This window comes from Clytia hemisphaerica, unplaced genomic scaffold (genome assembly GCF_902728285.1).
Source record: "Clytia hemisphaerica strain Z4C2 unplaced genomic scaffold, Clytia hemisphaerica genome assembly, whole genome shotgun sequence".
Taxonomy (NCBI): domain Eukaryota; kingdom Metazoa; phylum Cnidaria; class Hydrozoa; order Leptothecata; family Clytiidae; genus Clytia; species Clytia hemisphaerica.
The window spans coordinates 1024898-1047318 of NW_027103657.1; the positions used below are offsets into that span (position 1 = coordinate 1024898).

At 37.5% G+C, this 22421-nt stretch overlaps 1 protein-coding gene and 3 long non-coding RNA genes across 4 annotated transcripts; 2 read left to right on the forward strand and 2 right to left on the reverse strand.

The window, feature by feature from the left end:
• Positions 1–984: 984 nt before the first annotated feature.
• Positions 985–4517, reverse strand: LOC136803245 (protein-S-isoprenylcysteine O-methyltransferase-like). Its single transcript, XM_067059970.1, has 2 exons — positions 3823–4517; positions 985–1270 (listed from the first exon to the last, which is right to left on the reverse strand). Exons 1-2 carry the CDS (start codon positions 4457–4459, stop codon positions 1071–1073), a joined length of 837 nt encoding a protein of 278 aa, XP_066916071.1. The 5' UTR covers positions 4460–4517; the 3' UTR covers positions 985–1070.
• Positions 4518–6352: 1835 nt separating this feature from the next.
• LOC136803247 (uncharacterized) lies at positions 6353–16795 on the reverse strand. Its single transcript, XR_010846118.1, has 2 exons — positions 15482–16795; positions 6353–7074 (listed from the first exon to the last, which is right to left on the reverse strand). It is a non-coding gene; the product is annotated as an uncharacterized lncRNA (long non-coding RNA).
• LOC136803274 (uncharacterized) lies at positions 7361–7913 on the forward strand. The gene is made up of 2 exons (XR_010846123.1): positions 7361–7456; positions 7877–7913. It is a non-coding gene; the product is annotated as an uncharacterized lncRNA (long non-coding RNA).
• On the forward strand, positions 14902–15453 carry LOC136803246 (uncharacterized). Its single transcript, XR_010846117.1, has 2 exons — positions 14902–14997; positions 15423–15453. It is a non-coding gene; the product is annotated as an uncharacterized lncRNA (long non-coding RNA).
• Positions 16796–22421: the final 5626 nt, after the last annotated feature.

Below are 22421 nucleotides of genomic sequence, written 5' to 3' on the forward strand. Positions count from 1 at the left end.
TCTATTTTCCCCACCTTTAATTATTAGGCATCTGAGAATAAAGACATTGGAGTTAAACTTCCCAAAGTTAGGATAAAATCTAGTTTTAAAATATAAACAACTTTATTGACATAATAAATAAAGCAAAATACAAGAGAATACTTTAAAATTAAGCTTGTTTAGCATGGTTTGTTAGCCAAAACAAATAGGCAATGTTTGAAAATCACATCTGAAGAGATAGAGTCGTTCTACTGAGACAAATTTTGAAATGAAACTTGGCCGAATTCTTGATTTTTGCAAATTTTTGCAACGATGACAAAAAGCTGACCCTGTCAAGCAAAACATGAAGCTAGGGTAGATCGTCGAAACGGAAAGTCGGAAAATATGAAGTGTAGTATTTATTTGGGTCAAAATTTAAACTCATTTGATAGAAGCTTGCCTCAAAAAAAGACTGGCATGATTTTGCTTTATTTTACCTTTTATTTTACTTTTTTTTTTCTTATGAAATTCAGTACAACAAATGCTGCTACAGCTGACAGTACAATAAAAAAGACAAGATTTGCGATTATTTTGAAATATTTACAGGCCTAAAAAAGCTTTAAAATGCCATTTTCCCTAAGTTTTGCCTTCAGGAAGATTCAGGACCTCCCTTGGGAATACTGGATTATGACCTTGAAAATTGCGCAGAAAGCCTCCCAATCTTCACAAAAAAAAAACAATACAACTTGGCTGTTGACGATCTGCCCTAATAAAGTTATACCAACCCTATCAATGCCACCTTGAAGCTTCATTATTTTGAAATCTGCCAGGTGTGTAGTAGCAAGTCCCTGTACCCATTTTTGCCTTAATAACTGGAATAATATTCAATGAAATGCATTAAGACAAGTTTAAAATCTGAAATTGAATCCAGTTGCATATCGAAGATAAAAGTCACAGTATAAATATTACTATTCTAAAGCACTAAATTGTCATGAGAACGGCGATCTTAAGAATCCAATCTAAATGACCTTAACCATTTAGAAACTCCCTTAAACATCTTCAAAGTAGCCTCTCTACCTATCAATTATCACCATCATACCAAGCTACTAATTCTAGTCATACTTGATAAAGCTTTCACATCCATAAATAAAAGGAATTCCCGTAGCAACGTTCTTCATGTAAACAGCATAATCTTCACCGAAGAAGTCCAGCAGGTAGGCTTCTTCATCAAAAATTCGCTCGTTAAAGAATGTCCAGCTTGCATATGTGTATCCAACCAAGCAGATTGGGTTGAACAATAATATCTGTGTTCCTGGAATACAATATAAAATACAGAGAATTTCAGCATGTATTTTGTTTTAAAAAATATACAATTTTGTACAATATTCAGGAAATTTGATACCATATTCTAATCGTGTTACCCTTTCCAATAGATAAAAAAAGAATCAACATAAAAGGGGTTGCGGAACGAGCGTTCTGTTTTCGCAAAGCGAAGAAATCTCAAAATGTACTACTCCATTATTAATGCAGAATTACAAAAAAAAGAAAAACTAATAGGACCTTACTTACAATTCACGTTGAATTTATTGCCAGTGAGAATGTTTGAAAAATTAGAAATGTATGAAGACAGAGTTCCAAAAGCACCTGGGGGTATTTGAAATAAAAGTCATTTGTACTCGATTTTGTGATACTTTTATACTGTAACAGCTTTAAAAAATCTTGCTGATCAAAATTACAAAAATATCTGATCAATACAACTTTCCACAGGGTACAGTAAAATAACAAAAAATAATATCAAAAATAAAAACTAAAACTCTAAAAATTAGCATCATAGCTCATATTGAGAGTATTCTATACAAGGCGTTTGAACTAAAAATAATTTGATGTGTCTTAAAAAAGCATCATGTAGTCTTTCTTTTGATTGTTTTGCTGTTGTAGTTTTTGAATATTCAAGGTGAAATCGTGATCAAGAAAATAGAGCTTTTGATAAGTAGGATGTCCTAGCTAACAGTAAAAAGTGGATTCCATTTTCACAAAAATAACGTCAACTGCTCTAACTTGGGACTATCTGACAAAACATGGGACGGCAATTCGGCCACCATTTCACCGAACCTCCAAAGTCATTTGATTTGTTTTGATTTGACTTAATGAACGGCGTATTAAAAAATACACAAAAACAAATTTGTAGTCAAAGATATTTAACAGTAAGTGAAAATACAGACCAGATATCAACCAGTCCCATATTTTGACCAATCGTCCCAAGTTAGAGCAGTTGACGGTATCAATAGTTTATACTGTAATTCAGTACATTTTCTAGTTTTCATACATTCATCTAATTCATGCAATCAAAAAACAAATCTTGCAATGACTTTTACCCATCTCTTGTATATGAACCTCTTGAAACATTATTAGATTGTAGTAAGGCAGCAATCATTGCATTCAAACACACATTCACAATTTACCCCTTTCTTGTGTTGCATTATACGTACATTATTGTATATCGAAATTGTATATATTGGACGAGGATCGAGAAAAAAATACCATTATAATTTAATTATGCTACAAATTATCTACAAATTTCTATGTTACATGTTTCGGCCAGAGCTGTTTTCAAGTAAGGTATCGAATTGTATTATCGAATCTGGATGGATGGGAATCGTGTAATGTGCTTGATCTCAAACCACATCGTACCTCCTCGCCTCAACGAATATTACTGACCACAATCACCCAATATTCAATGTTCTTTGATTTGTATATAAAAGCATTTACTCAAATTGTTAAACAACGGTAACGTGACAAAAAAATCATTGTTTGGCAACAATGCCCGCTGAATGTAAAATTTAATAATGACATTTCCAATAAAATTATTAAGTCTATAAAACGTTAAAATATTTCGAAATCCAAATATTGTTTTAAATCTGACTTGACTGCTGTTTGGTTTGGTTTGATCAAGTCATAAAAATAGTTTTTCGGTGAGATCAATTGATGTAAATAGGAGCGGTTACTCCAATCAAATTATCACAAAAACGTACCATGAAGTTTGAATGCCACAAGGTAAACAACCATCAGACCATTGTGACCATTTATCGAAAATTTCATTCAGCAGTTGACAGCCACCACATCAGCAAGTGCAGGGTAGGACAGATCTCACCTCTCCCAGAGGAAGTGGTAAAAAAACCTAGAATGATACTCGAGTAAAATTTCCATTAAGTGTGAACAGCAGCAACGTCATTTTACAAGCAAAGGATGCATCCAGTAGCTTAAAAAATCAGCAGGATTCTGCCTTGACAAAAATCGCCATCTTTGTTTATGTTTCGCAAGTGGGCAAAAATGAAAGTAGCAGCAACGACACAAAAACAAACATCTCGCACTTGATTGGATAGTCAAACTCGATATAATTTTAGATACACTTTTACTTTTTTTAAAGATATGTGTGATTTTTGAAAAAAATTACAATGACAGAACCAAAGTTTTACTAAAATTATTTTTCAATAAAATTTACGAGGTAAATGCTTCTTTTCGGTGGCTAAACATGGTGCCATTCTTCAATACAGAGCAAAGTCGACATTTATCGTCGGAGGTAGCAGTTTTGGAAACACTTTTTCGAACATAATATAAATTTACGCCCCGCGTACGCAGATCTTGCCAAAGGATGCTACACTCCCTATTCGGGCGCTTCGCGCCCTCAAAACGGTCGTTCCGCAAAAAGCAGAATTCCTGATCAAATCAAGCTCTTCTTTCTCAACAGTGTGATTTTCTATCATTCTTCCCTTTGAGAAAAGTGGATTGAATTTTAAGACAGTTAGCTGATAATCTGTAAAAATAGTAGGAGTAGCCAACAACATTTAAATAAAAACTTCTTACCTACACTCCAAATGAACCAACCGACGTATGCCGGATGTCTAGAGATAGCATAAATACCATTGGTTACTAACAAATGTCCATCATTCTTGTGTGATTGCACAATGTGAGAAAAATTGGATTTTGCGGTGATCATTGCCAATTTACGGAAAACTTCCCCACAAATGATCATTGATAAGCCAATGAAAGATAACATTCCAAATCTCTTACTAGACGGGAAGAAATATGCTTCGATAATAAATTCAATCCAAGATGCTACTGCTGCTGCCTTGTATTCGAAACTATGATTTAGTAAAAATGAGTCGATGCTCAAACGATGAGGATTATATAAAGCTGTCATGAAATATTCTGAAAAGTGAAAAAACGAAAGTGCTGCAAAATACATGAAGAATACATTCCATGGTGACTTGACAATAAACATTAACACAAATGAGCCGCCAAATACTGTACCCAAGAGGGCAGATCGTTTTACAATGTCATTATAAGGTAGCACCAAAACACAAGCAAAAGCAGATCCAAAAGTTGCAAGGCAATAAATGTAGCTCCAATAATCACCATAGATTATGCGAACTTGATACAATGCCAGAATTGCAAATACTGTAAATGATGCAGAGGCCACTCTTCCTTCAATGCAAACCATAATGTATTCATATATTTTGTATTATTCTTGTAAAAAAATCTAAAAACGTAAGATTTGAAAATTGCAAGGCAAAAAGTATCAGAAGTTTGCTTGGAAATACTTTTATTTAAAGTCTGTCTCAATATAATTTGGAGCAGAGACAAAAAAAGGCTGTAACTTTTGATAAAATTCGAAGTAGATAGTGGTTCTGTGCTTGTTAAAAAGATAATTTGGAGTGGAATATTATCAAAAAAAAAAAGAAAATTAAAAAAATAGAAAATTGAAAATGAGAATAATGCTATGATCTTCATTTCTATATCAGAAATTCTTTAATCTTAAAACGTCATATTAAGCGAAAAAAAATTCAAAAAATATTCATTCAGTCAAATAATACAGCTTTAAAAACTTTGCCCTGGTTAACTTAAAAAGGGCTCTTTTTTATGTTTTTTGATTGATTTTAAAGTCAATCAGTGATGAACTTTGAACTATTTCTATCGATGGAATAAATTTCTTGTTTTCACATTAATGATGTTCTAAGAACAAAGAATCACTTGTGTGAAAATGATAATCGTAACACAATTATTGAATTCCAGCGATTCACAGCAATTCAAATGAAAAATAGGGAGCAAATGTGTGTGCGGTCTCTTAGCGCCTAAGGTGTGTTTGTGATAAGTAAGGACGGGGAAATAAGGTTGACTACTGTAAGCGCGCAAATTATTTTTATCATATGGACATGTTCATTAAAAAAGGCAAGCTAGCTGTGACATATCAAAAAATCAAAAAAATATTTTTTGATAATAAATCAAAAAATATTGTACTTAAAGTCAACGAAATTTGCTGGATAATTAGGTAAAATGGTTACAAAGTCCCTGAAAAGGCAAAATTTCACTTTCTCTGGTTAGTTGAACGAGAATGGATAAAAATGTAACTTTTCAATACAGTTTGAGCTGGAAAAACACTTTTTGATAAATGCATAACAAATGAATAAAATTATCAATACACAATAGTTTAGTACCTTAACTACCACCTGTTGTTATTCGGACGGGTTTTAGCTTACGGGAATGAAGATATTGAATAATGAAGTAACTTAGTCAGAAAATCATAATCTTTCAATAACTTCAATGATATAGAACATAGAAAGTGAAAGTTAAAACATAAACATATAAACAAGTTAAATAAGATATAGAAATGCTAAAATATTACTGAAATTTCATTAAATGACGCTTTTTTGGATAATTTGTAACATAATTGATAATATCAGTATATTAACGGTTCTTTTGTCTGAAAAAGGCTGTTAACTTAGTCCCAATGTTATTTTTAGAATTGATTAATATTGCATAAGTTCAGGAGTTGTTTTTTACGAGTGTCATAATCTGGATAACTTAATAACAGCAGTCAAAGAAACCGAAACTTCAACTTAATAATAAAACTACAAAATAACTATCCCATGCTTCAGATACATCTATAATATTATATAATATAATTAATATCAAAGTAATGAGTTTTCTTTTAAAAGCATTAATTATAATCCTTTCATTTGTTTCCAGTATGGATAACAAAGTAACAAATCTTATTTAAGGTAAACTTGCTTGAAGCAGAAACAGAAAACCAAGATAAATTTTGAAAAATGTAACACATTTTTTTTTTTATTATTATAATTTATTCTTTAATATATTTATACTGTAGGATATACTGTTAAATTTCACAATGGTTTTGGAAAGATATTTGATTGTTTTCACCTAACAAAATTTGTTATATATCTTATATTCAATAAATTCAAATAGAACATAACTGTTCACAGTCGCTTGAACTTTTGGAGAGTGAAGGAAGGTTATCTTTGCTCCATGGAGTTCAACTGCCCCGGAGGCACAAGAGAACTGAACTCAAAAGAGCAAAGACCACCTTTCTTCTAACCCAAGTTGTTGTGACTGACAAAGGTTCATCTAGTTTTTCTGATAAAAGTTCACTGAGTCTTTTATAGAAGCACTTAGTCTCTCTTCCCATGCCGCCCATAGCGGTAAAAACAATAGGAGTGAATGAGCCGTGCTCAATTCGTAAAATTCTCAAATTGTATACGCGCTTCTTTTCTTTCTCGTTCGAGTCATATGCTTTGGAAATATTGGAATTCGAGAGCCGTTTGGCAATTGGGTTGAAAACCCTTGCGTCAGAAAATGCCTTCTGTCCTGGAATCCAAAATCCCCTAGCAGCAATATCGAGACAAGTGTTGTCTTGAATGTTAGTTGACTTTAAGTCGAAACTCTCTCCTGACAAGGGGGTCAAAACTGGTTCGACCTTGACGTCTTTACAAATTTGTGTTTTTTAAGCGCATTTCGTTACAAAATTATCCAAAATCTGTCGATTAATAATGATTTCATGCACCAAATGTTCACCAGAACTAAAATGTGCTGCTTTTGTCAATCTCCTGTCGAAAGAGACCTATGAAGCTTTAATTAAGACCATTAAAGAAATGGTGGAATATGTAAAGGGGTATGAATGGCAGTTGATTTAACAAGCTATTTCAGGTTAACTCTCAAAAAATGTTACATAATTATCTGATTCTCGCTAAGCAATTGTCCCTAGATTCTGTCAACCAATGCAAAAATATTAAAGCCAAGAAACTGTTTAATGAGTTTTACCTGTTGCGGCCATGATAACATTGGCCTCAAGAGACTTGTCATATTATGACGTATGTTGTTTTGGTAGCTATATTCCCATTTGGGAATTAGCGTATGATATCGCGTTTTAATGTTTAATTTAATTAGTTTTTAATGCTCCAATGCACAATTTTCTCTATTTTTATCGCCCTTTTTTGCTTTTGAATTCAATCTAGAAATTGTTATGAGAACGTGTAGACGTTTTGAGGAGTTTGTAGAAACTACATTTTCACTTCTCGTTGGAGACACTTAAAGTTAACATTTAGAGTTATTGAATTGATTTTCATTTTGGATTTACTTGAGAATTTATTTTGGTATTTCCTGTGGAGCCATCCATACACAGTGCTTTGGAGCTTATGTTTCAGTAAGTTTTTTCCTATATTTTTGACTTGTAATTTTTCCTATTTTTGTACACTTTTTTGGTACTAGATTCTCTAGGATTCTTTAGATTTTTCCTTGTATTTTGGTCACCTTTTGACCTGGTCTGTGACTTTCGTTTAGTCGATCCTTGGAGTCATTTTTCCTAGCTGTTTTTCTGGTCACAGACCGTTAGTCTTTTGGGCATTACATTTTGTCCTTTGGTCGATTTGGCTTCATACTCTATTTCTGGCCTCTATTTGCCCTCTATTTGCTCTAGGGCCATTTTACTTTTGGAGTTCCGTATAGTTTTCCGTATTCCGGTATTGGCCCCTTCCATCCGGAACTGACTGATTTCCGGAATTCGGAACTTAGCTATTTTTATTTTATTTTAAATTTTAAGTAGGCTTTCTTTGTATTTTTCTAGCCTCTGAATCAATAAAGAGCGTTGTAACACACCACAATGTTTCGGGCTTCCACAAAGTGAAACATAAGAATGAATGGAGACGATGTCGATCGTCCCTTAGAACTCGTTGGAGTTCACAATGGAGATGGAGATGTTTGACCGTACGCACCAGATGTTGACCGTTTACCGCCACAGATGTTGACCGTACCGCCACAGATGTTGACCTTGACCGCGTAAGATTGACCGTACCGCCACAGATGTTGACCGTACCGTCACAGATTTGACCGGACCATCATAGAAGTTGACCAGACCGCCATAGAAGTCAATCAACCCAGAGATGAGGGGAGATGCTAGTCGTGCAGGTACCCAAGTTGTCGAGAGGAACCTGATGACAAACAGAGCATACCATCTCAAGATGATGAAACAGGATCGCTTTTACTTGGTGCAAACAGCTCTATCCCCAACACGTCGCTACCCAAAAAGAGAAAGACAACTAACTGAGAAGGGTAAGAAATCACGCATTCAACACTTATTTGCTGAACGACAAAGACTTCTCAACAGATTAGAGAAACGAGGCAAGTCTATGATGGAAACATTAGCCCTGCTGGATCAAAGTCTTATCAAGAGTCGACTTCAACAGTACAACGAGACAGCATTAACTTTCGAGGGCACTCACAATGAGCTGAACGAGTTACTCGACCCACACGAAAAGGCTGAAGACCAATATTGGTTTACCACAGTTGATGATCAAATCAATGTCGTAAAACAGTCAGTTTACGACAGAATACAGACATTAAATCTTCAAGAAGAAGAAAGAAGCACTGCACCATCACGTAAATCTTTGCAATCATCACGATCATCGAAATCTTCTAAATCATCAAGGTTACCTAAATCCTTACGATCGTCACATTCTTCAAGTTCTTCAATGGTTTCCAAGTTGTCAAAATCCACTCACTCTTCCAAATCGTCGAAGAAGTCAGGATCCACATCACCAACATGGAGTTCACCAAGTAAGATCGAGACATAGTCAACTTTCTGATCAACTGCTTGAAGAAGAGATCAAACGAGCCGAACTACTAGCAGAGTCAAAATTCATTGAAGAAGAATATGACCATGCTCAAAGGACAAAGGAACTGAAACTACAACGTCAGATAGCATTATCTTCAGCAAGGATTGATGTGCTTCGTACAAGAACCTCGAATGAAGATCAAACTGACACAAGTCAAGCCAAGCAGGAGCCACCTGCGGCACCAACAATCATTGATCCATCAAAGACTCTATCGCCAATCAGAAGACAAGCCATGCAGGAGCCACCTGCGGCGTCACACCTTGATCAATCGTCGACACACCTACCGTCAATCTACAGACAAGTCATGCAGGAGCCACCTGCGGCGTCACGCTTTGATCAACCAAAGACGCATCAATCTTCAACCAGAAAACAAGCCATGCAGGAGCTACCTGCGGCGTCACCCTTTGAACAACCAAAGACGCATCAATCTTCAACCAGCAAACAAGCCATGCAGGAGCCACCTGCAGCGTCACACCTTGATCAATCGTCGACACACCTTGATCAATCGTCGACACTCCTACCGTCAATCGGCAGACAAGTCATGCAGGAGCCACCTGCGGCGTCACGCTTTGATCAACCAAAGACGCATCAATCTTCAACCAGTAGACAAGCCATGCAGAAGCCACCTGCGGCATCAATCAATTTTGATCCATCAAGGAGACACCTATCGTCAATCAAACAAGCCTTGCCGGAGCCACCTGAGGCGACATTCAACATTGATCAGTCAAGGATGTACCATCACCCGTCAATACCCAAGCCATGCAGGAGCCACCTGCGGCATCTCAATGTTCCAAACAGACAAAATTGTACCCCCATCGATTTACATGCATCAAGCCAAGCAAAATCCGACTGCGATATCACATCCACGCCATTCCATGACATCAATTAACACAGAACCATTTCAACATTCAAGCCTTACCAGTTCAGGCTGCATCGATGGATGATATTATGGAGACTTATTCACCCAATTACGTCACCGAAAAGGACGTCTCCTGAACCGCTGTCGACAAACGATCTACTATTTGCCATGTTGAAACAACAAGAGGCCCACGTGTGGACGTGAATCGTACGATGGAGATCCACTCAACTATGCACATTTCATCTCTGTTTTCAAGGAAGCAGTTGAATCGAAAATCCCAAATCCTAGAGGAAGGCTGACAAGACTGATGAAGTACACCACAGCTGAAGCTCATGAAGCAATCAAACATTGCATCCAACTACCGTCTGCATATGGCTACTCCTCCGCATTGGATATACTCAAGAAGAGATTTGGAAATCCACATCTGATTTTATCGGCATATCGCAACCAAATCAAAAATATGCAATCATTACGATTCAGCAACCCTAAAGGTTTTCGCGAATTCCTGAACCATCTGACCAAATGGCAGACCTTCTACTGTGATCACTCTAACGTCCTGGATTCACCAGAAACCATCAGGCTGCTATTGGAGAAGTTACCACCACCTCTCATCGACAGATGGAATCGAAAAGCTATGATACTCCGTCAATCAAATGCAACGGAGCCAACTTTGAAACATTTTGTCGCGTTTATGGAGCAAGAAACAACCCTTGTGAATGATCCATTGTACTCTCGTCATGCTATCGGTAAAGATTCTTCACCCAAACAATTGGAGAAAGGTCATTCAAGAAACTCAAGACGTTCCTTCAAGACTGCTGCAACCAAGAACGAACAAACACCAAGGATCAAAATCTGTCCGTTCTGTGAGCAACAACATGACGCAGAAGATTGCCCAGTCATCTTAGCAAAGGATATCAACCAACGTAGCATCATGATAAGATCAAAGAAACTTTGTTTTGGATGTCTCCAAAAGATGACTCATGATCACAACGCCCGAACGTGCACAAAGCGACGAACCTGTAAAGTATGTCGATCCAAGCATGCAACTATCCTCCACGGCTTCAAATTTCGACCAAGAGAGACCAAGAGAGACGATCGACCATCATCACATGCTGATGGAGACAATTCAGACCATAGAACTGATACCAAAGACCAAGGGAGATCAGATCATCAGATGAACAAAGATACCAAAGATGTGAAGGAAGACACAGATCAACCTCAAACCAAAACAACAACTTGTCGTGCAACCAATTGTCATGAAGTTATATCAATGTGTGTAGTTCCAATCTGCATCAAACATGCAGACGATCCCTTATCAGAAAGACACACCCTTGCGATGCTCGACCCCTGCAGCCAAGCATCATTTATTGCTGATACCTTGGTTGACCGGATGAACATCAAAGGACGTACCACCTCCTTATCAATCACCACAGTGAATGGAACTGGTGAAGTCAATTCTACCGTCGTCAAGGAGCTGAGTGTCAGAGCGTTAAACAGCAACCAAACGATCACTGTCAAGAAAGCATTCTCAAGAGAAGATCTACCAGTCGACCAAAATGAGATCGCCACCAAATCCAAGATCAAAGCATGGGATTACCTGAGCAAAATCAAAGATAGCTTACCTGACAATGACCATCAACCTGTCGAGCTTCTTATCGGTGCAGACTGCCTCAAAGCTATCGAACCAATCGAAGTCATCCCAAGTCAAGATGGAGGTCCATTTGCTTATCGCACCGTTCTTGGATGGTGCATCGTTGGACCATTAGAATCCTCCACAAAGAGCCAATCAATTGGATGTCACAGAACCATCGTCACTGACATATCAGAAAAATCAAAGAGTAATCACTTCGTTTTCAAGACCAATGTGAAAGAAATGGACATTGGAGAAATGTACGAGTCGTTGTACAACACTGATTTTGTCGAAAACCAGTCTAACGAACGTATCGACTTTGAAGATTCACACATGTCAGTCGAAGACAAAAGGTTTATGTCCATCATGGAAGAAAAGACAACGATGGAGGATGGTCACTATGTACTTCCATTACCACTCAGAGATGGAGAAAGCAACTTACCAAACAACAGACGCGTTGCAGAAAGACGATTAGCAAGTCTCAAACGCAAACTTGAACGCAACCCTACCTTTTTCGACCACTACATGACGTTTATGGATACCATATTGAAGAATGGTCATGCAAGAATCGCCAAACAATTACCAGATGACAAGCAAGTTTGGTATCTTCCTCACCATGGAGTGTATCATCCACGAAAACCAGAGAAGGTCCGAGTCGTCCTGGATTGTGGAGCTGAGTTCCAGAATCAATCACTGAATAAACAATTGTTAACCGGACCAGACTTGACCAATCAAATTGTTGGAGTTCTGTCACGTTTTCGTCAAGGTCGGATTGGAGTAATGGCAGACATCCAAGCTATGTTTTACCAAGTCTTTGTTCCTGAACACCAACGATCCCTTCTTCGCTTCCTTTGGTGGAAAGACAACGATCTAACTACAACACCTATCGACTACGAAATGAACGTCCACGTCTTTGGTGCAGGATCATCACCAAGCTGTTCAAGTTATGCACTCAGAAGAACAGCCATCGACAATCAAGAAGATTTCCCCGACAAGATACGAAACATTCTTTTCAACAATTTCTACGTCGATGATATGTTGAAATCAGAAGATGACGAACAAGAAACCATTGAAATGATACAGGGTGTCAAATCGCTATGTAAACGAGGAGGATTCAACCTCGTAAAGTTCGTAACCAACAGTCAAACCGTGCTCAATTCTCTACCAAAAGAGGATCTTGGATCGTCACTCAAGGATGCATCCCTACTGGGTGGACTCACTGACAAAGCACTCGGTGTGTCCTGGAATCTCACTGATGACGTGTTCAAATTCGATCTGACAGAATTGAAGCAGAAACCTTTGACAAGACGAGGAATGTTGTCTATGATAAGCAGCATCTATGACCCTCTTGGATTGATATCACCATTCATCCTGAAAGGAAGACTTATTCTCCAAACTTTGTGCAAGATGCAACATGGCTGGGATGATCAAATTCCAGAGGATATTGCAACCGATTGGACAAAATGGTATTCCGACCTTCAAGATATCAAATTGATCAGCATACCACGATGTTATCAGCCAGATGACTTCGGTACACCAGTTGAGAAATCATTCCACCACTTCTCAGATGCTTCTGAGAGAGGATATGGACAAGTGACATACTTGAGACAAATCAACCAAGAAGGAGAAATCCATTGTTCCTTGGTAATTGGCAAATCACGTGTTGCACCAATTAAATTTGTATCAATACCAAGGCTTGAGCTGACAGCAGGAGTATTGTCCACAAAGATCTGCAATCTTGTCGAGAAAGAAGTACAAATCAAAGATGCCAAACATGTATTCTGGACCGACAGTGAGGTGGTTTTGAGCTATCTCCACAACACTACCAAGAGATTCAAAACTTTTGTGGCAAATCGTGTCCAAACTATTCATTCATCTACTGACCTTGAAGCCTGGAGGTACATCAAAACGACTGACAATCCAGCTGACATCTCCTCAAGAGGAATTTCTACCAAAGATGCAAACAAGATCCAAATGTGGATACATGGGCCAGAATTCCTCTGGCAAAACGAAAGTACGTGGAAGAAATCAAAGCCCTCGACCAAGCTAGACGCAAACGATACAGAACTAAAGAAAGTGAACGCAATCATGATAAAAGATGCAACAAATAATGTGTTTTTGAGGTTAATCAAGCAGATCTCAAATTGGAAAAGGCTATGTCGTATCGTAGCATTAATCGTACGTTTCGTACGCATCATTTGTAAAGCTCCAAACATCGAAAGATCGCTTCATCCCACCATTGAAGAAGTAAATGAAGCAGAAAGGCTCGTCATCACCACCACCCAGCAAGTAAAATTTACAGACGAAATTGCAGCCTTGCAGAAGCAAAACCATGTCTCAGAACACAGCCCAATTTCCAGTCTCAATCCCTTCATTGATGAGTCAGGAGTACTTCGTGTTGGTGGAAGATTGCGGAGATCCAGCCTAGACTTCCAACTGAGACACCCTATTCTATTACCAAAGAATCATGAGTTATCTGAGTCAATCGTTCGATGGTGTCACGAGAAGTGTGCTCACAGAGGTCGTCTACACACACTTCACGAATTGAGAAATCATGGTTTCTGGGTTGTCAATGGAAACACCTTTGTTCGAAAAATTATCTACCATTGTGTCATTTGTCGTTACCTCAGAGGATCAACATCCAATCAGATCATGGCTGATCTACCAAAAGCAAGAGTTGTCGAATCTCCACCATTCACTTACGTTGGGGTGGATTTCTTCGGACCATTCATCGTCAAAGAGCTGAGGAGGGAATTAAAACGCTATGGAGTTATCTTCACGTGCTTTTCAACACGAGCTGTTCATCTAGAAGTATCATCCAGCTTAGAAACCGACACATTCATCATGACTCTAAGAAGATTCATCTCAAGACGAGGAAAAGTTCGTTCAATGCACTCAGACAATGGAACTAACTTCGTTGGCACCGAAAGAGAGTTGAAGAAGGCTATCTCAGAAATGGACCATGACAGAATTGCAAAATACATGAACGAGCAAGACGGTGATTGGATTTGGAAATTCAATCCCCCAGCCTCAAGTCATATGGGTGGTGTGTGGGAGCGTCACATCAGAAGTATCAGAAGGATCCTTGCTGCACTCTTGAAATCTCAAGGACCAAGTCTCAACACTGAAACCCTCACAACACTGCTTGTCGAAGTAGAATCAATTATCAACTCAAGACCATTAACTGTCGACACCGTAAGCGACCCAACAGAACCAATGGCACTATCACCTATGAATTTGCTGACCATGAAAAGCAAAGTCATCTTACCACCACCAGGAGAGTTCGACGAATCCGATCTATATTCTCGCAAACGATGGAGATTTAATGAATTTAATGCTCCAATGCACAATTTTCTCTATTTTTATCGCCCTTTTTTGCTTTTGAATTCAATCTAGAAATTGTTATGAGAACGTGTAGACGTTTTGAGGAGTTTGTAGAAACTCCATTTTCACTTCTCGTTGGAGACACTTAAAGTTAACATTTAGAGTTATTGAATTGATTTTCATTTTGGATTTACTTGAGAATTTATTTTGGTATTTCCTGTGGAGCCATCCATACACAGTGCTTTGGAGCTTATGTTTCAGTAAGTTTTTTCCTATATTTTTGACTTGTAATTTTTCCTATTTTTGTACACTTTTTTGGTACTAGATTCTCTAGGATTCTTTAGATTTTTCCTTGTATTTTGGTCAACTTTTGACCTGGTCTGTGACTTTCGTTTAGTCGATCCTTGGAGTCATTTTTCCTAGCTGTTTTTCTGGTCACAGACCATTAGTCTTTTGGGCATTGCATTTTGTCCTTTGGTCGATTTGGCTTCATACTCTATTTCTGGCCTCTATTTGCCCTCTATTTGCTCTAGGGCCATTTTACTTTTGGAGTTCCGTATAGTTTTCCGTATTCCGGTATTGGCCCCTTCCATCCGGAACTGACTGATTTCCGGAATTCGGAACTTAGCTATTTTTATTTTATTTTAAATTCTAAGTACTGTAGGCTTTCTTTGTATTTTTCTAGCCTCTGAATCAATAAAGAGCGTTGTAACACACCACACTGTTTCGGGCTTCCACATTTACCTCAAACCATCTCTTTATATTAACAATATCTGGATATTATGAAACAGCCTTTTCTGACCTTTGAGTTGTGTTTCATCATTAGCCAGTGAATATTTTAACAAAATTTTTGTGTTACAATATTTTCCAATGTACCCTTATTAATAAGTTCTACAGGTCAAAATATCTATAGGTTTTGTTGATTAGCTGATCTAGAAATCATTATCCAGCTTAACTGAAAATGTTGATGTTACATCATTATCCAACACTGTACAAAGTTCAAATTAGCATATCTTTTGATATTTAAAAGTAACTAAAAATTCTGTTACTAGATTATCCAAGCAGAACACTTCACCTAAACCATCAGACTTATCTGAGTTACGAAAAGAAATTGTTAACCATCAAAATGGATAAATTTGTAACAAAGGCATGAAATGTCACTGAAACCTTGAAAACTTGCCTTTTTTAATGAACATGTCCATATGAAAATATTCAAAATCTGATGGTTCCACCGGAAAGAGCATGAAATGCTGATGAAAATTGTGGTATAAAACAAGCCTTGAAAATTTTCCAATCAAAAGTTATGATATATGAAGGTTGAAAGTTTTGTGATGACTTCATCACAACCCTTTCCAGGCAAAACTTAAAAACTTCGTAATTTTGGAATAAATTGACCAAATTGGTGTTTTAGACATGAATTCATATCAAAATTCATTACTTTTTCTGATTCTGATGTTCAAATTGAATTAAAAGCTTTAAATCCTACAGAATAATAAAACTTAAATTTTGAGATTTACAAGGCAAATCAATGCAGCAATCTCCCTTCAGGAACACAGTGTACAACCGATTAATTTTTTTGGATGTTTTATGTCGTTTAGACCCAAGCATCCGAAGGAACGTCGAATTTTGACATGGATTGACATGTATAAAACACCAAATTTTGTCAACTAGTTCTGTTATTACGGGATTTTTAGTTTTTGCCTAGAAAGGCTTATGATGACGCCATCACAAAACTTTCAAACTTCATAACTTTTGATAGGATGATTTTCAAGGCATGTTTTATACCTCAATTTTGAATATTTTCAACAAAAAAAAAATTTTGCCCAGCCACCTGATGACGTCATTTGGCAGGTGGCCAGGTGGCATAATTTGTTGTTACTGTTTAGAATTAAGCTTTAGACCCTCCAAGGATCATCCGTGCCAAATTTCATGCTTTTATCACCATCGGAAGTATTTTTGTGCTAACAGACCTCACTAATAGCTGCTTTTACAATTGAAAGAATTGCAATGTTAACTGGACTTCTTGTTTGATGGATGAACTTGTGCTATGAGAATAATACCAAGGGGCCGTCGACATTCGACTTTCGAATTTTTTAACGGCATTTGGCCGTTAAGGGGGGGAGGGGGTCGACCATGTGCCGTTAAGGGAAAGTCGAAAATCTCTTTAGGGGTCAACTCAAAATATTGATTTTTGAGACGTTTATTCCATACAAATGTTACTTTCCATATTTCTTTTCCTCCTTTTATCAACTAAGATCTGCTAAAGTCACATACCTAAAGTATTCACTTCGCTATTTTTTAGAATAATTTTAACCAAAACAAACGACCCGATGTTTATGTCTCGTGTTCCATTTGTTTAGACGGTCCGCGCGGCCCTTGAATTTCGCAGACGGTCGGTCTTTTTTCTTTGAAATGCCGCTATTCTTTTGATTATGATTACGGAGATAATTAATTCGCGCATTAATTATTTTTAAAATGAAAACTGAGCGAAGCCGTAGCGATATTAAAGATGGCTGACGAAACAACGTTGAAAGTGAAGGAGAAAATTTAGAGTTTCATCGATTTTTTGACAATTTTTTAACTTTAGAGAATTTGATGGCCGTTAACGTAGAGGGGGGGAGGGGGTCAGAACCATAACGGCCAAATGCCGTTAAAAAATTCGAAAGTCGAATGTCGACGGCCCCCAAGACTTTCATTATAAAGGTTTGTTTTAAATTTTTGGCAGATCCGGTGTCGAGATAACAAGACACATGTTGAGGTTAGACAAATCTACGGTAATGTTTAAATTTTGATAATTAAAATGTCGATAAAATACTCTACAGTAATACTTTGAGAGTAATGCCCAAATAAGTCAAAATTATCCTGTAATTACCCCAGATGACTAACATTGTATTTCTAACATGAAAGATTTATTTTGAAAAAACAATGTTTTGTTTATTCAGCACTGTATATATCAATAGGGAGACACGCACCATCCTGATATGCATGAGATACCGTCAAGTCGGGTAACTTGCATCAGTGGAGGGAAACTTGCATAGCCATCAAATTACTGACCAATCAAAGCAGCAAAATTTCAAAACAAAAGTGCTACGCAGCTCCGTTTGTAACTTCGCTTGCAGCTGTACTCTATCTTTTTTTTTTAGCTCTACTCTACCATTTTTGTTTTGATTTAACTTTGCATTTTAATGATCAGCCAGGTCATTCATTTATGCAAGTTACCCGATCTCACAGTATGTGTCTGATTTGAAACTGAAACACTCATGTAAAGATTTATAAAACTTTTAATTTCTTACCTAAGGATTTTACACAACGTCATCTTTGGCAGCAGTCAGTCTAAACTTAAACTCCTATATCATATCAGGATTAGAAACTAGGCTAGTCTTACCTCTTTTATCTTTCCCTATACAACAATACAATGCTGACAAGTTGACACAACACATGTGTACATGTACATTGACAAGTAAATCCCTGAGAGAAGTTTAATTTAAAATCTGCAAGAAAAACAAAAGCTGTTTATCAAAGTTCCACCAATGAGGTTGTTACATTTCAAACGAACCTTCTTTTTAGCACCCGTGGCCTCTCAGTGCCTTGAACGATGGGCAGCTGTAAAATCTCAACCTTCATATATTTGTTTCAATCTGTGATCCGTGACTTAGGTTTTTTCTCATCTTCAATTTACTGAAGATAGCGAAAAGAAGAACTTTAAAGTCTTAAATATTTTCATTTTGAAGAAAATATAGGTGCAAAAAAGTGAAATTTAATTCATTGCATTACACGTTTTTTTTTTTATAAGAACAAACTATATAAGAACATAAGGCTTCAAGCCCAAAAATTTAAGAACATTCTAAGAACATACTAAGGCTTTGGAGACTTAAAAACATGCAATTTCTTAAGAAATTACATCAAAATGTTCAAAAAATGCTGAAAATAAGAACATTTTAAGAACATTTTTAGGCTTCAAATCCAAAAAACTAAGAACATCCGAAGGCTTCGAAAATTTTTGACGTTCTTATAAAAAAAAAAACGTGTAATCGAAAAAGGGGATTTGGCAGGGCTCAAAATAACAATATTTAGGTGGTCGGACACTGTTCGATCAAAAATTGATTTGGGTTGGACCAGGTCGGACATGTCCTAAGGCTTTTAAAGCAAAATGGGTCGGACATGTCCCATTGATTTTTATATGGGGTCGGACATTCGTCTTTCAACTTAAAAGCAAAAGGTTTCTGTACGTAGCTAGTACCGTGAGAATTGGTAACTTGCATCAGTGGAGGCTAACATGCAGAGCCCTCAAATGAAAGACTTGGCTGGTCATTAAAATACAAAGTTAAATCAAAACAAAAATGGTAGAGTAGAGCTGCGAGCGGAGCTGCGTAATTGTATTTTATTAGAGCTAACTTTAGTTAGGTTAGGTTAATTTTAAGGAAGACAAATTAACGCCCGCAATACACCCTTCCGCCATCATGCTACGCACTCTAGAAGCCATTGCTCAAATCCCAGTATCACTATTTATACGGGAGTGAAACCACGCTTAGTCTTTCTTATTCTTGTGTTTTCAATTTTGGGATGACATGTGCAGCAGACCCAAGACCATGTTTTCAAGTGTCAAAGAAAAGTCCAGATAGTTAATTAAATAAATCAAGAACTCTTGATGGATGTCTGTTCTGCTGGTCCTTACCTTACACTCTATGATTGCTGTTGGCTACTCTACTGCTGAATTCCTTCAAAAACAATAAACATTGCTGACTGATGACAACCAATCCAAGAATAGAAGCTCCCATCCACACACGTTTGTTACTTGCGTACTCGTTCTCCTCGAAGTCACAGTCCCAGATGCACCTGTCTTCACTCTCTTCCTTGGATGGTCTTTCAACAAAATGGAAAGTTAAGTGAACAGTCTTGTAAGTTCAAATTTCTATTCTCATCCTCCCCCCTCCAACAATCAAATCTTGGTATCTTTTATGGTCTACTTTGATGGTATGTGTACGTCCCTGAGTTTGTTTTGCTGGTCATGGCACATGGGCAATCTTAGTCGTGGAAAGGAACCACATTAGGTTTGCGTACCCTTGCTTTGTTGGTTTCAAGTTGCAATTTTTGTCTTTCATTTCTCTGGGGGGCTTCTAACTATCCACCTATGGGTTCATATATCGTAAGTCGGGCAGTTGTTTTCACCCCATTTTGTTTTTCCCTTCCTTTTAATCCCTGGTAATGTCCAATGACGTTGATACATTAGCCATTTCATTATTCTAGCCTACGAACCTTTGGAAGCCTTGGTTGATGATAGCCCTGGGTTTCATGTGTTATCATCTTTTACCCTTTGTTTTTAACTGGGGTTTTTAACTATCCACCCATGGGTTCATTTGTCAAGTCGGGCAGTTGTTTTTCACCTCATTTGTTCTCCCTTCTTTAATCCCTGTTGATATCCAATGGTGTTGGTTGATACATTGGTAATTATTTCAGCTTGTAAATGCACCTTTGGGAAATCTACTGGTTGGATAGCCCTGGGTTTGAGTGTTATGTTTCACCTTTTGTTTTTAACTGGGTTTCTCACTATCCACCCATAAGTTCACTTAAGTTAGGCATTTGTTTTTCACCCCTCTTTTCTTCATCCTATCATTCCTGTTGACGTCCAATGACGTCATGACACATTGGTAATTATTTAGCCTTTGAACTTTTGGAGACCTACTGGTTGGATAGCCCTGGGTTTCTGTGTTGTCATGTTTTACTTTTGTTTTTAACTGGGATTCTAACTACCCACCGAAGAGTTCACCTGTAAGTTGGACAGTTGTTTTTCACCCTTCTTTTCTTCATCCTATCACTCATGCCGACGTCCAATGACGTCATGATACATTGGTAACTACTTAGCCTATGAACTTTTGGGAACCCACTGATTGGATAGCCCTGGGTTTCTGTGTTGTCATGTATTACTTTTGTTTTTAACTGGGTTTCTAACTATCCACCCAAGAGTTCACCTGTAAGTTGGACAGTTGTTTTTCACCCTTCTTTTTTCATCCTATCACTCATGCCGACGTCCAATGACGTCATGATACATTGGTAACTACTTAGCCTATGAACTTTTGGGAACCCACTGATTGGATAGCCCTGGGTCTGTGCTCTCATGTTTACTTTCGTTTTAGTTGGGTTTCCAACTATCCACCCATGGTCACCTGTAAATTGGGCAGTTTTTTGTATTGTTTTTTTTTTCTTTTTTTTTTTTCACCTGGCCTTTTTTGTTTGTTTTCATTCTATTATTCCTGGCGACGTCTAATGACGTAATGATACACTGGTAATAATCCTAGCCTATGATCCCATGCAAACCTACTGGTTGGGTAGCTCTTGGTATTGTGTGACAAGTTTTATTTTGTCTTAACTGGGTTTCTTACTATTCAACCTTGGGTTCACATGTGAGTGGGACAGATAATTTTCTTTTCTTTCTTGTTTTCTCTTGCTATAATCCCTGGTGACGTCTAATGACGTCACGATTCAATGGTAATTATATTAGCAATGAACATGTGGGAATTTACTTGTTGAGATATGGGTTTTGTTTTTTGTTTTTTTTTTTGACACCTATTCTCTATACAGCTGTAACATAAATTAGGTCTGGAGACTTTACAATAAGTAGATTGCTTTTTGGTTTCGACTATCCTGGGACTTGGTTCCCTTTCTTTCCCTGAAACATACCCCACAGAGATACAATGCTTAGATTAAAAGTTATATGTCACTATCCTCAAATAATCTTATTATATATTTAGCAGATCCCTTGCATTAAATGTCCAAACAATTTTACCCTCAGATCTCGATTCAGACCATCCTGCCTTGCTCATATGGCTGTCCTCCTTACAGTCCTTCGACAGGCCGTCATCCCTACGGTCTTAGGCACCTAAGTCCAATTATCCTCATTACAATTTAGACTAAAATCAATCATCCCTATCAGGACATGGGCTCAGGTTATTCTCACCAGGATATAGGCTCAGGCCATCTTCATCAAATACATGGGCTCAGGCTTTTCTCATTATGACCTATAGGGAAAACTTTAAAGCACTAAGACCAAGACCGTTATCCTTTTAGTAAGAGTTAGGTTCCTAATGTATAATGACTTCTTTTTGAGTTTGGCTGCTGATTTGGGGATGTATTGTGCGGGTAGTTTTGGGGACGTTTTGGGGGTGTGGGTCCCTTCGGAACCCCATACTCCTACCTAGTGGCTAGCTTATACAGTATCTACAGGCAATACATGTTAGGAGTAAAGGCTGTCCTCCTTACAGTCCACGCTCATAAGGTTGAGGAGTAAAGGCTGTCCTCCTTACAGTCCACGCTCATAAGGTTAGGAGTAAAGGCTGTCCTCCTTACAGTCCACGCTCATATGGCTGTCCTCCTTACAGTCCTTCGACAGGCCGTCATCCTTACGGTCTTAGGCGCTTAAGTTAGACCTCATATTGCATGGTACATCCCCAACATCAGCCCCAAAGCGAACAATATTTCACATTTATTTCATTTCACAGATTTCGGCAAATTTCAATCATTTCAAGTTTACTATATTTACTCATTTCGACAAATACACATTTCGGAACCTAATACACTTTTGTCATTTATTTGCCTCACCAAAATCTTCACCTGTTTACACTGTTAACAACATTTCGACCCTCTGACGTAAAAATTAATTAGAGCTAACTTTAGTTAGGTTAGGTTA

Excerpts from the sequence above, each read along its gene's own strand:
- LOC136803245 (XM_067059970.1), bottom strand. The coding sequence starts at position 4,459 with ATGGTTTGCATTGAAGGAAGAGTGGCCTCTGCATCATTTACAGTATTT. Across the intron at positions 1,271-3,822 it reads TTGGTTCATTTGGAGTGTAG|GAACACAGATATTATTGTTC; the intron begins GTAAGAAGTTTT and ends ATTGTATTCCAG.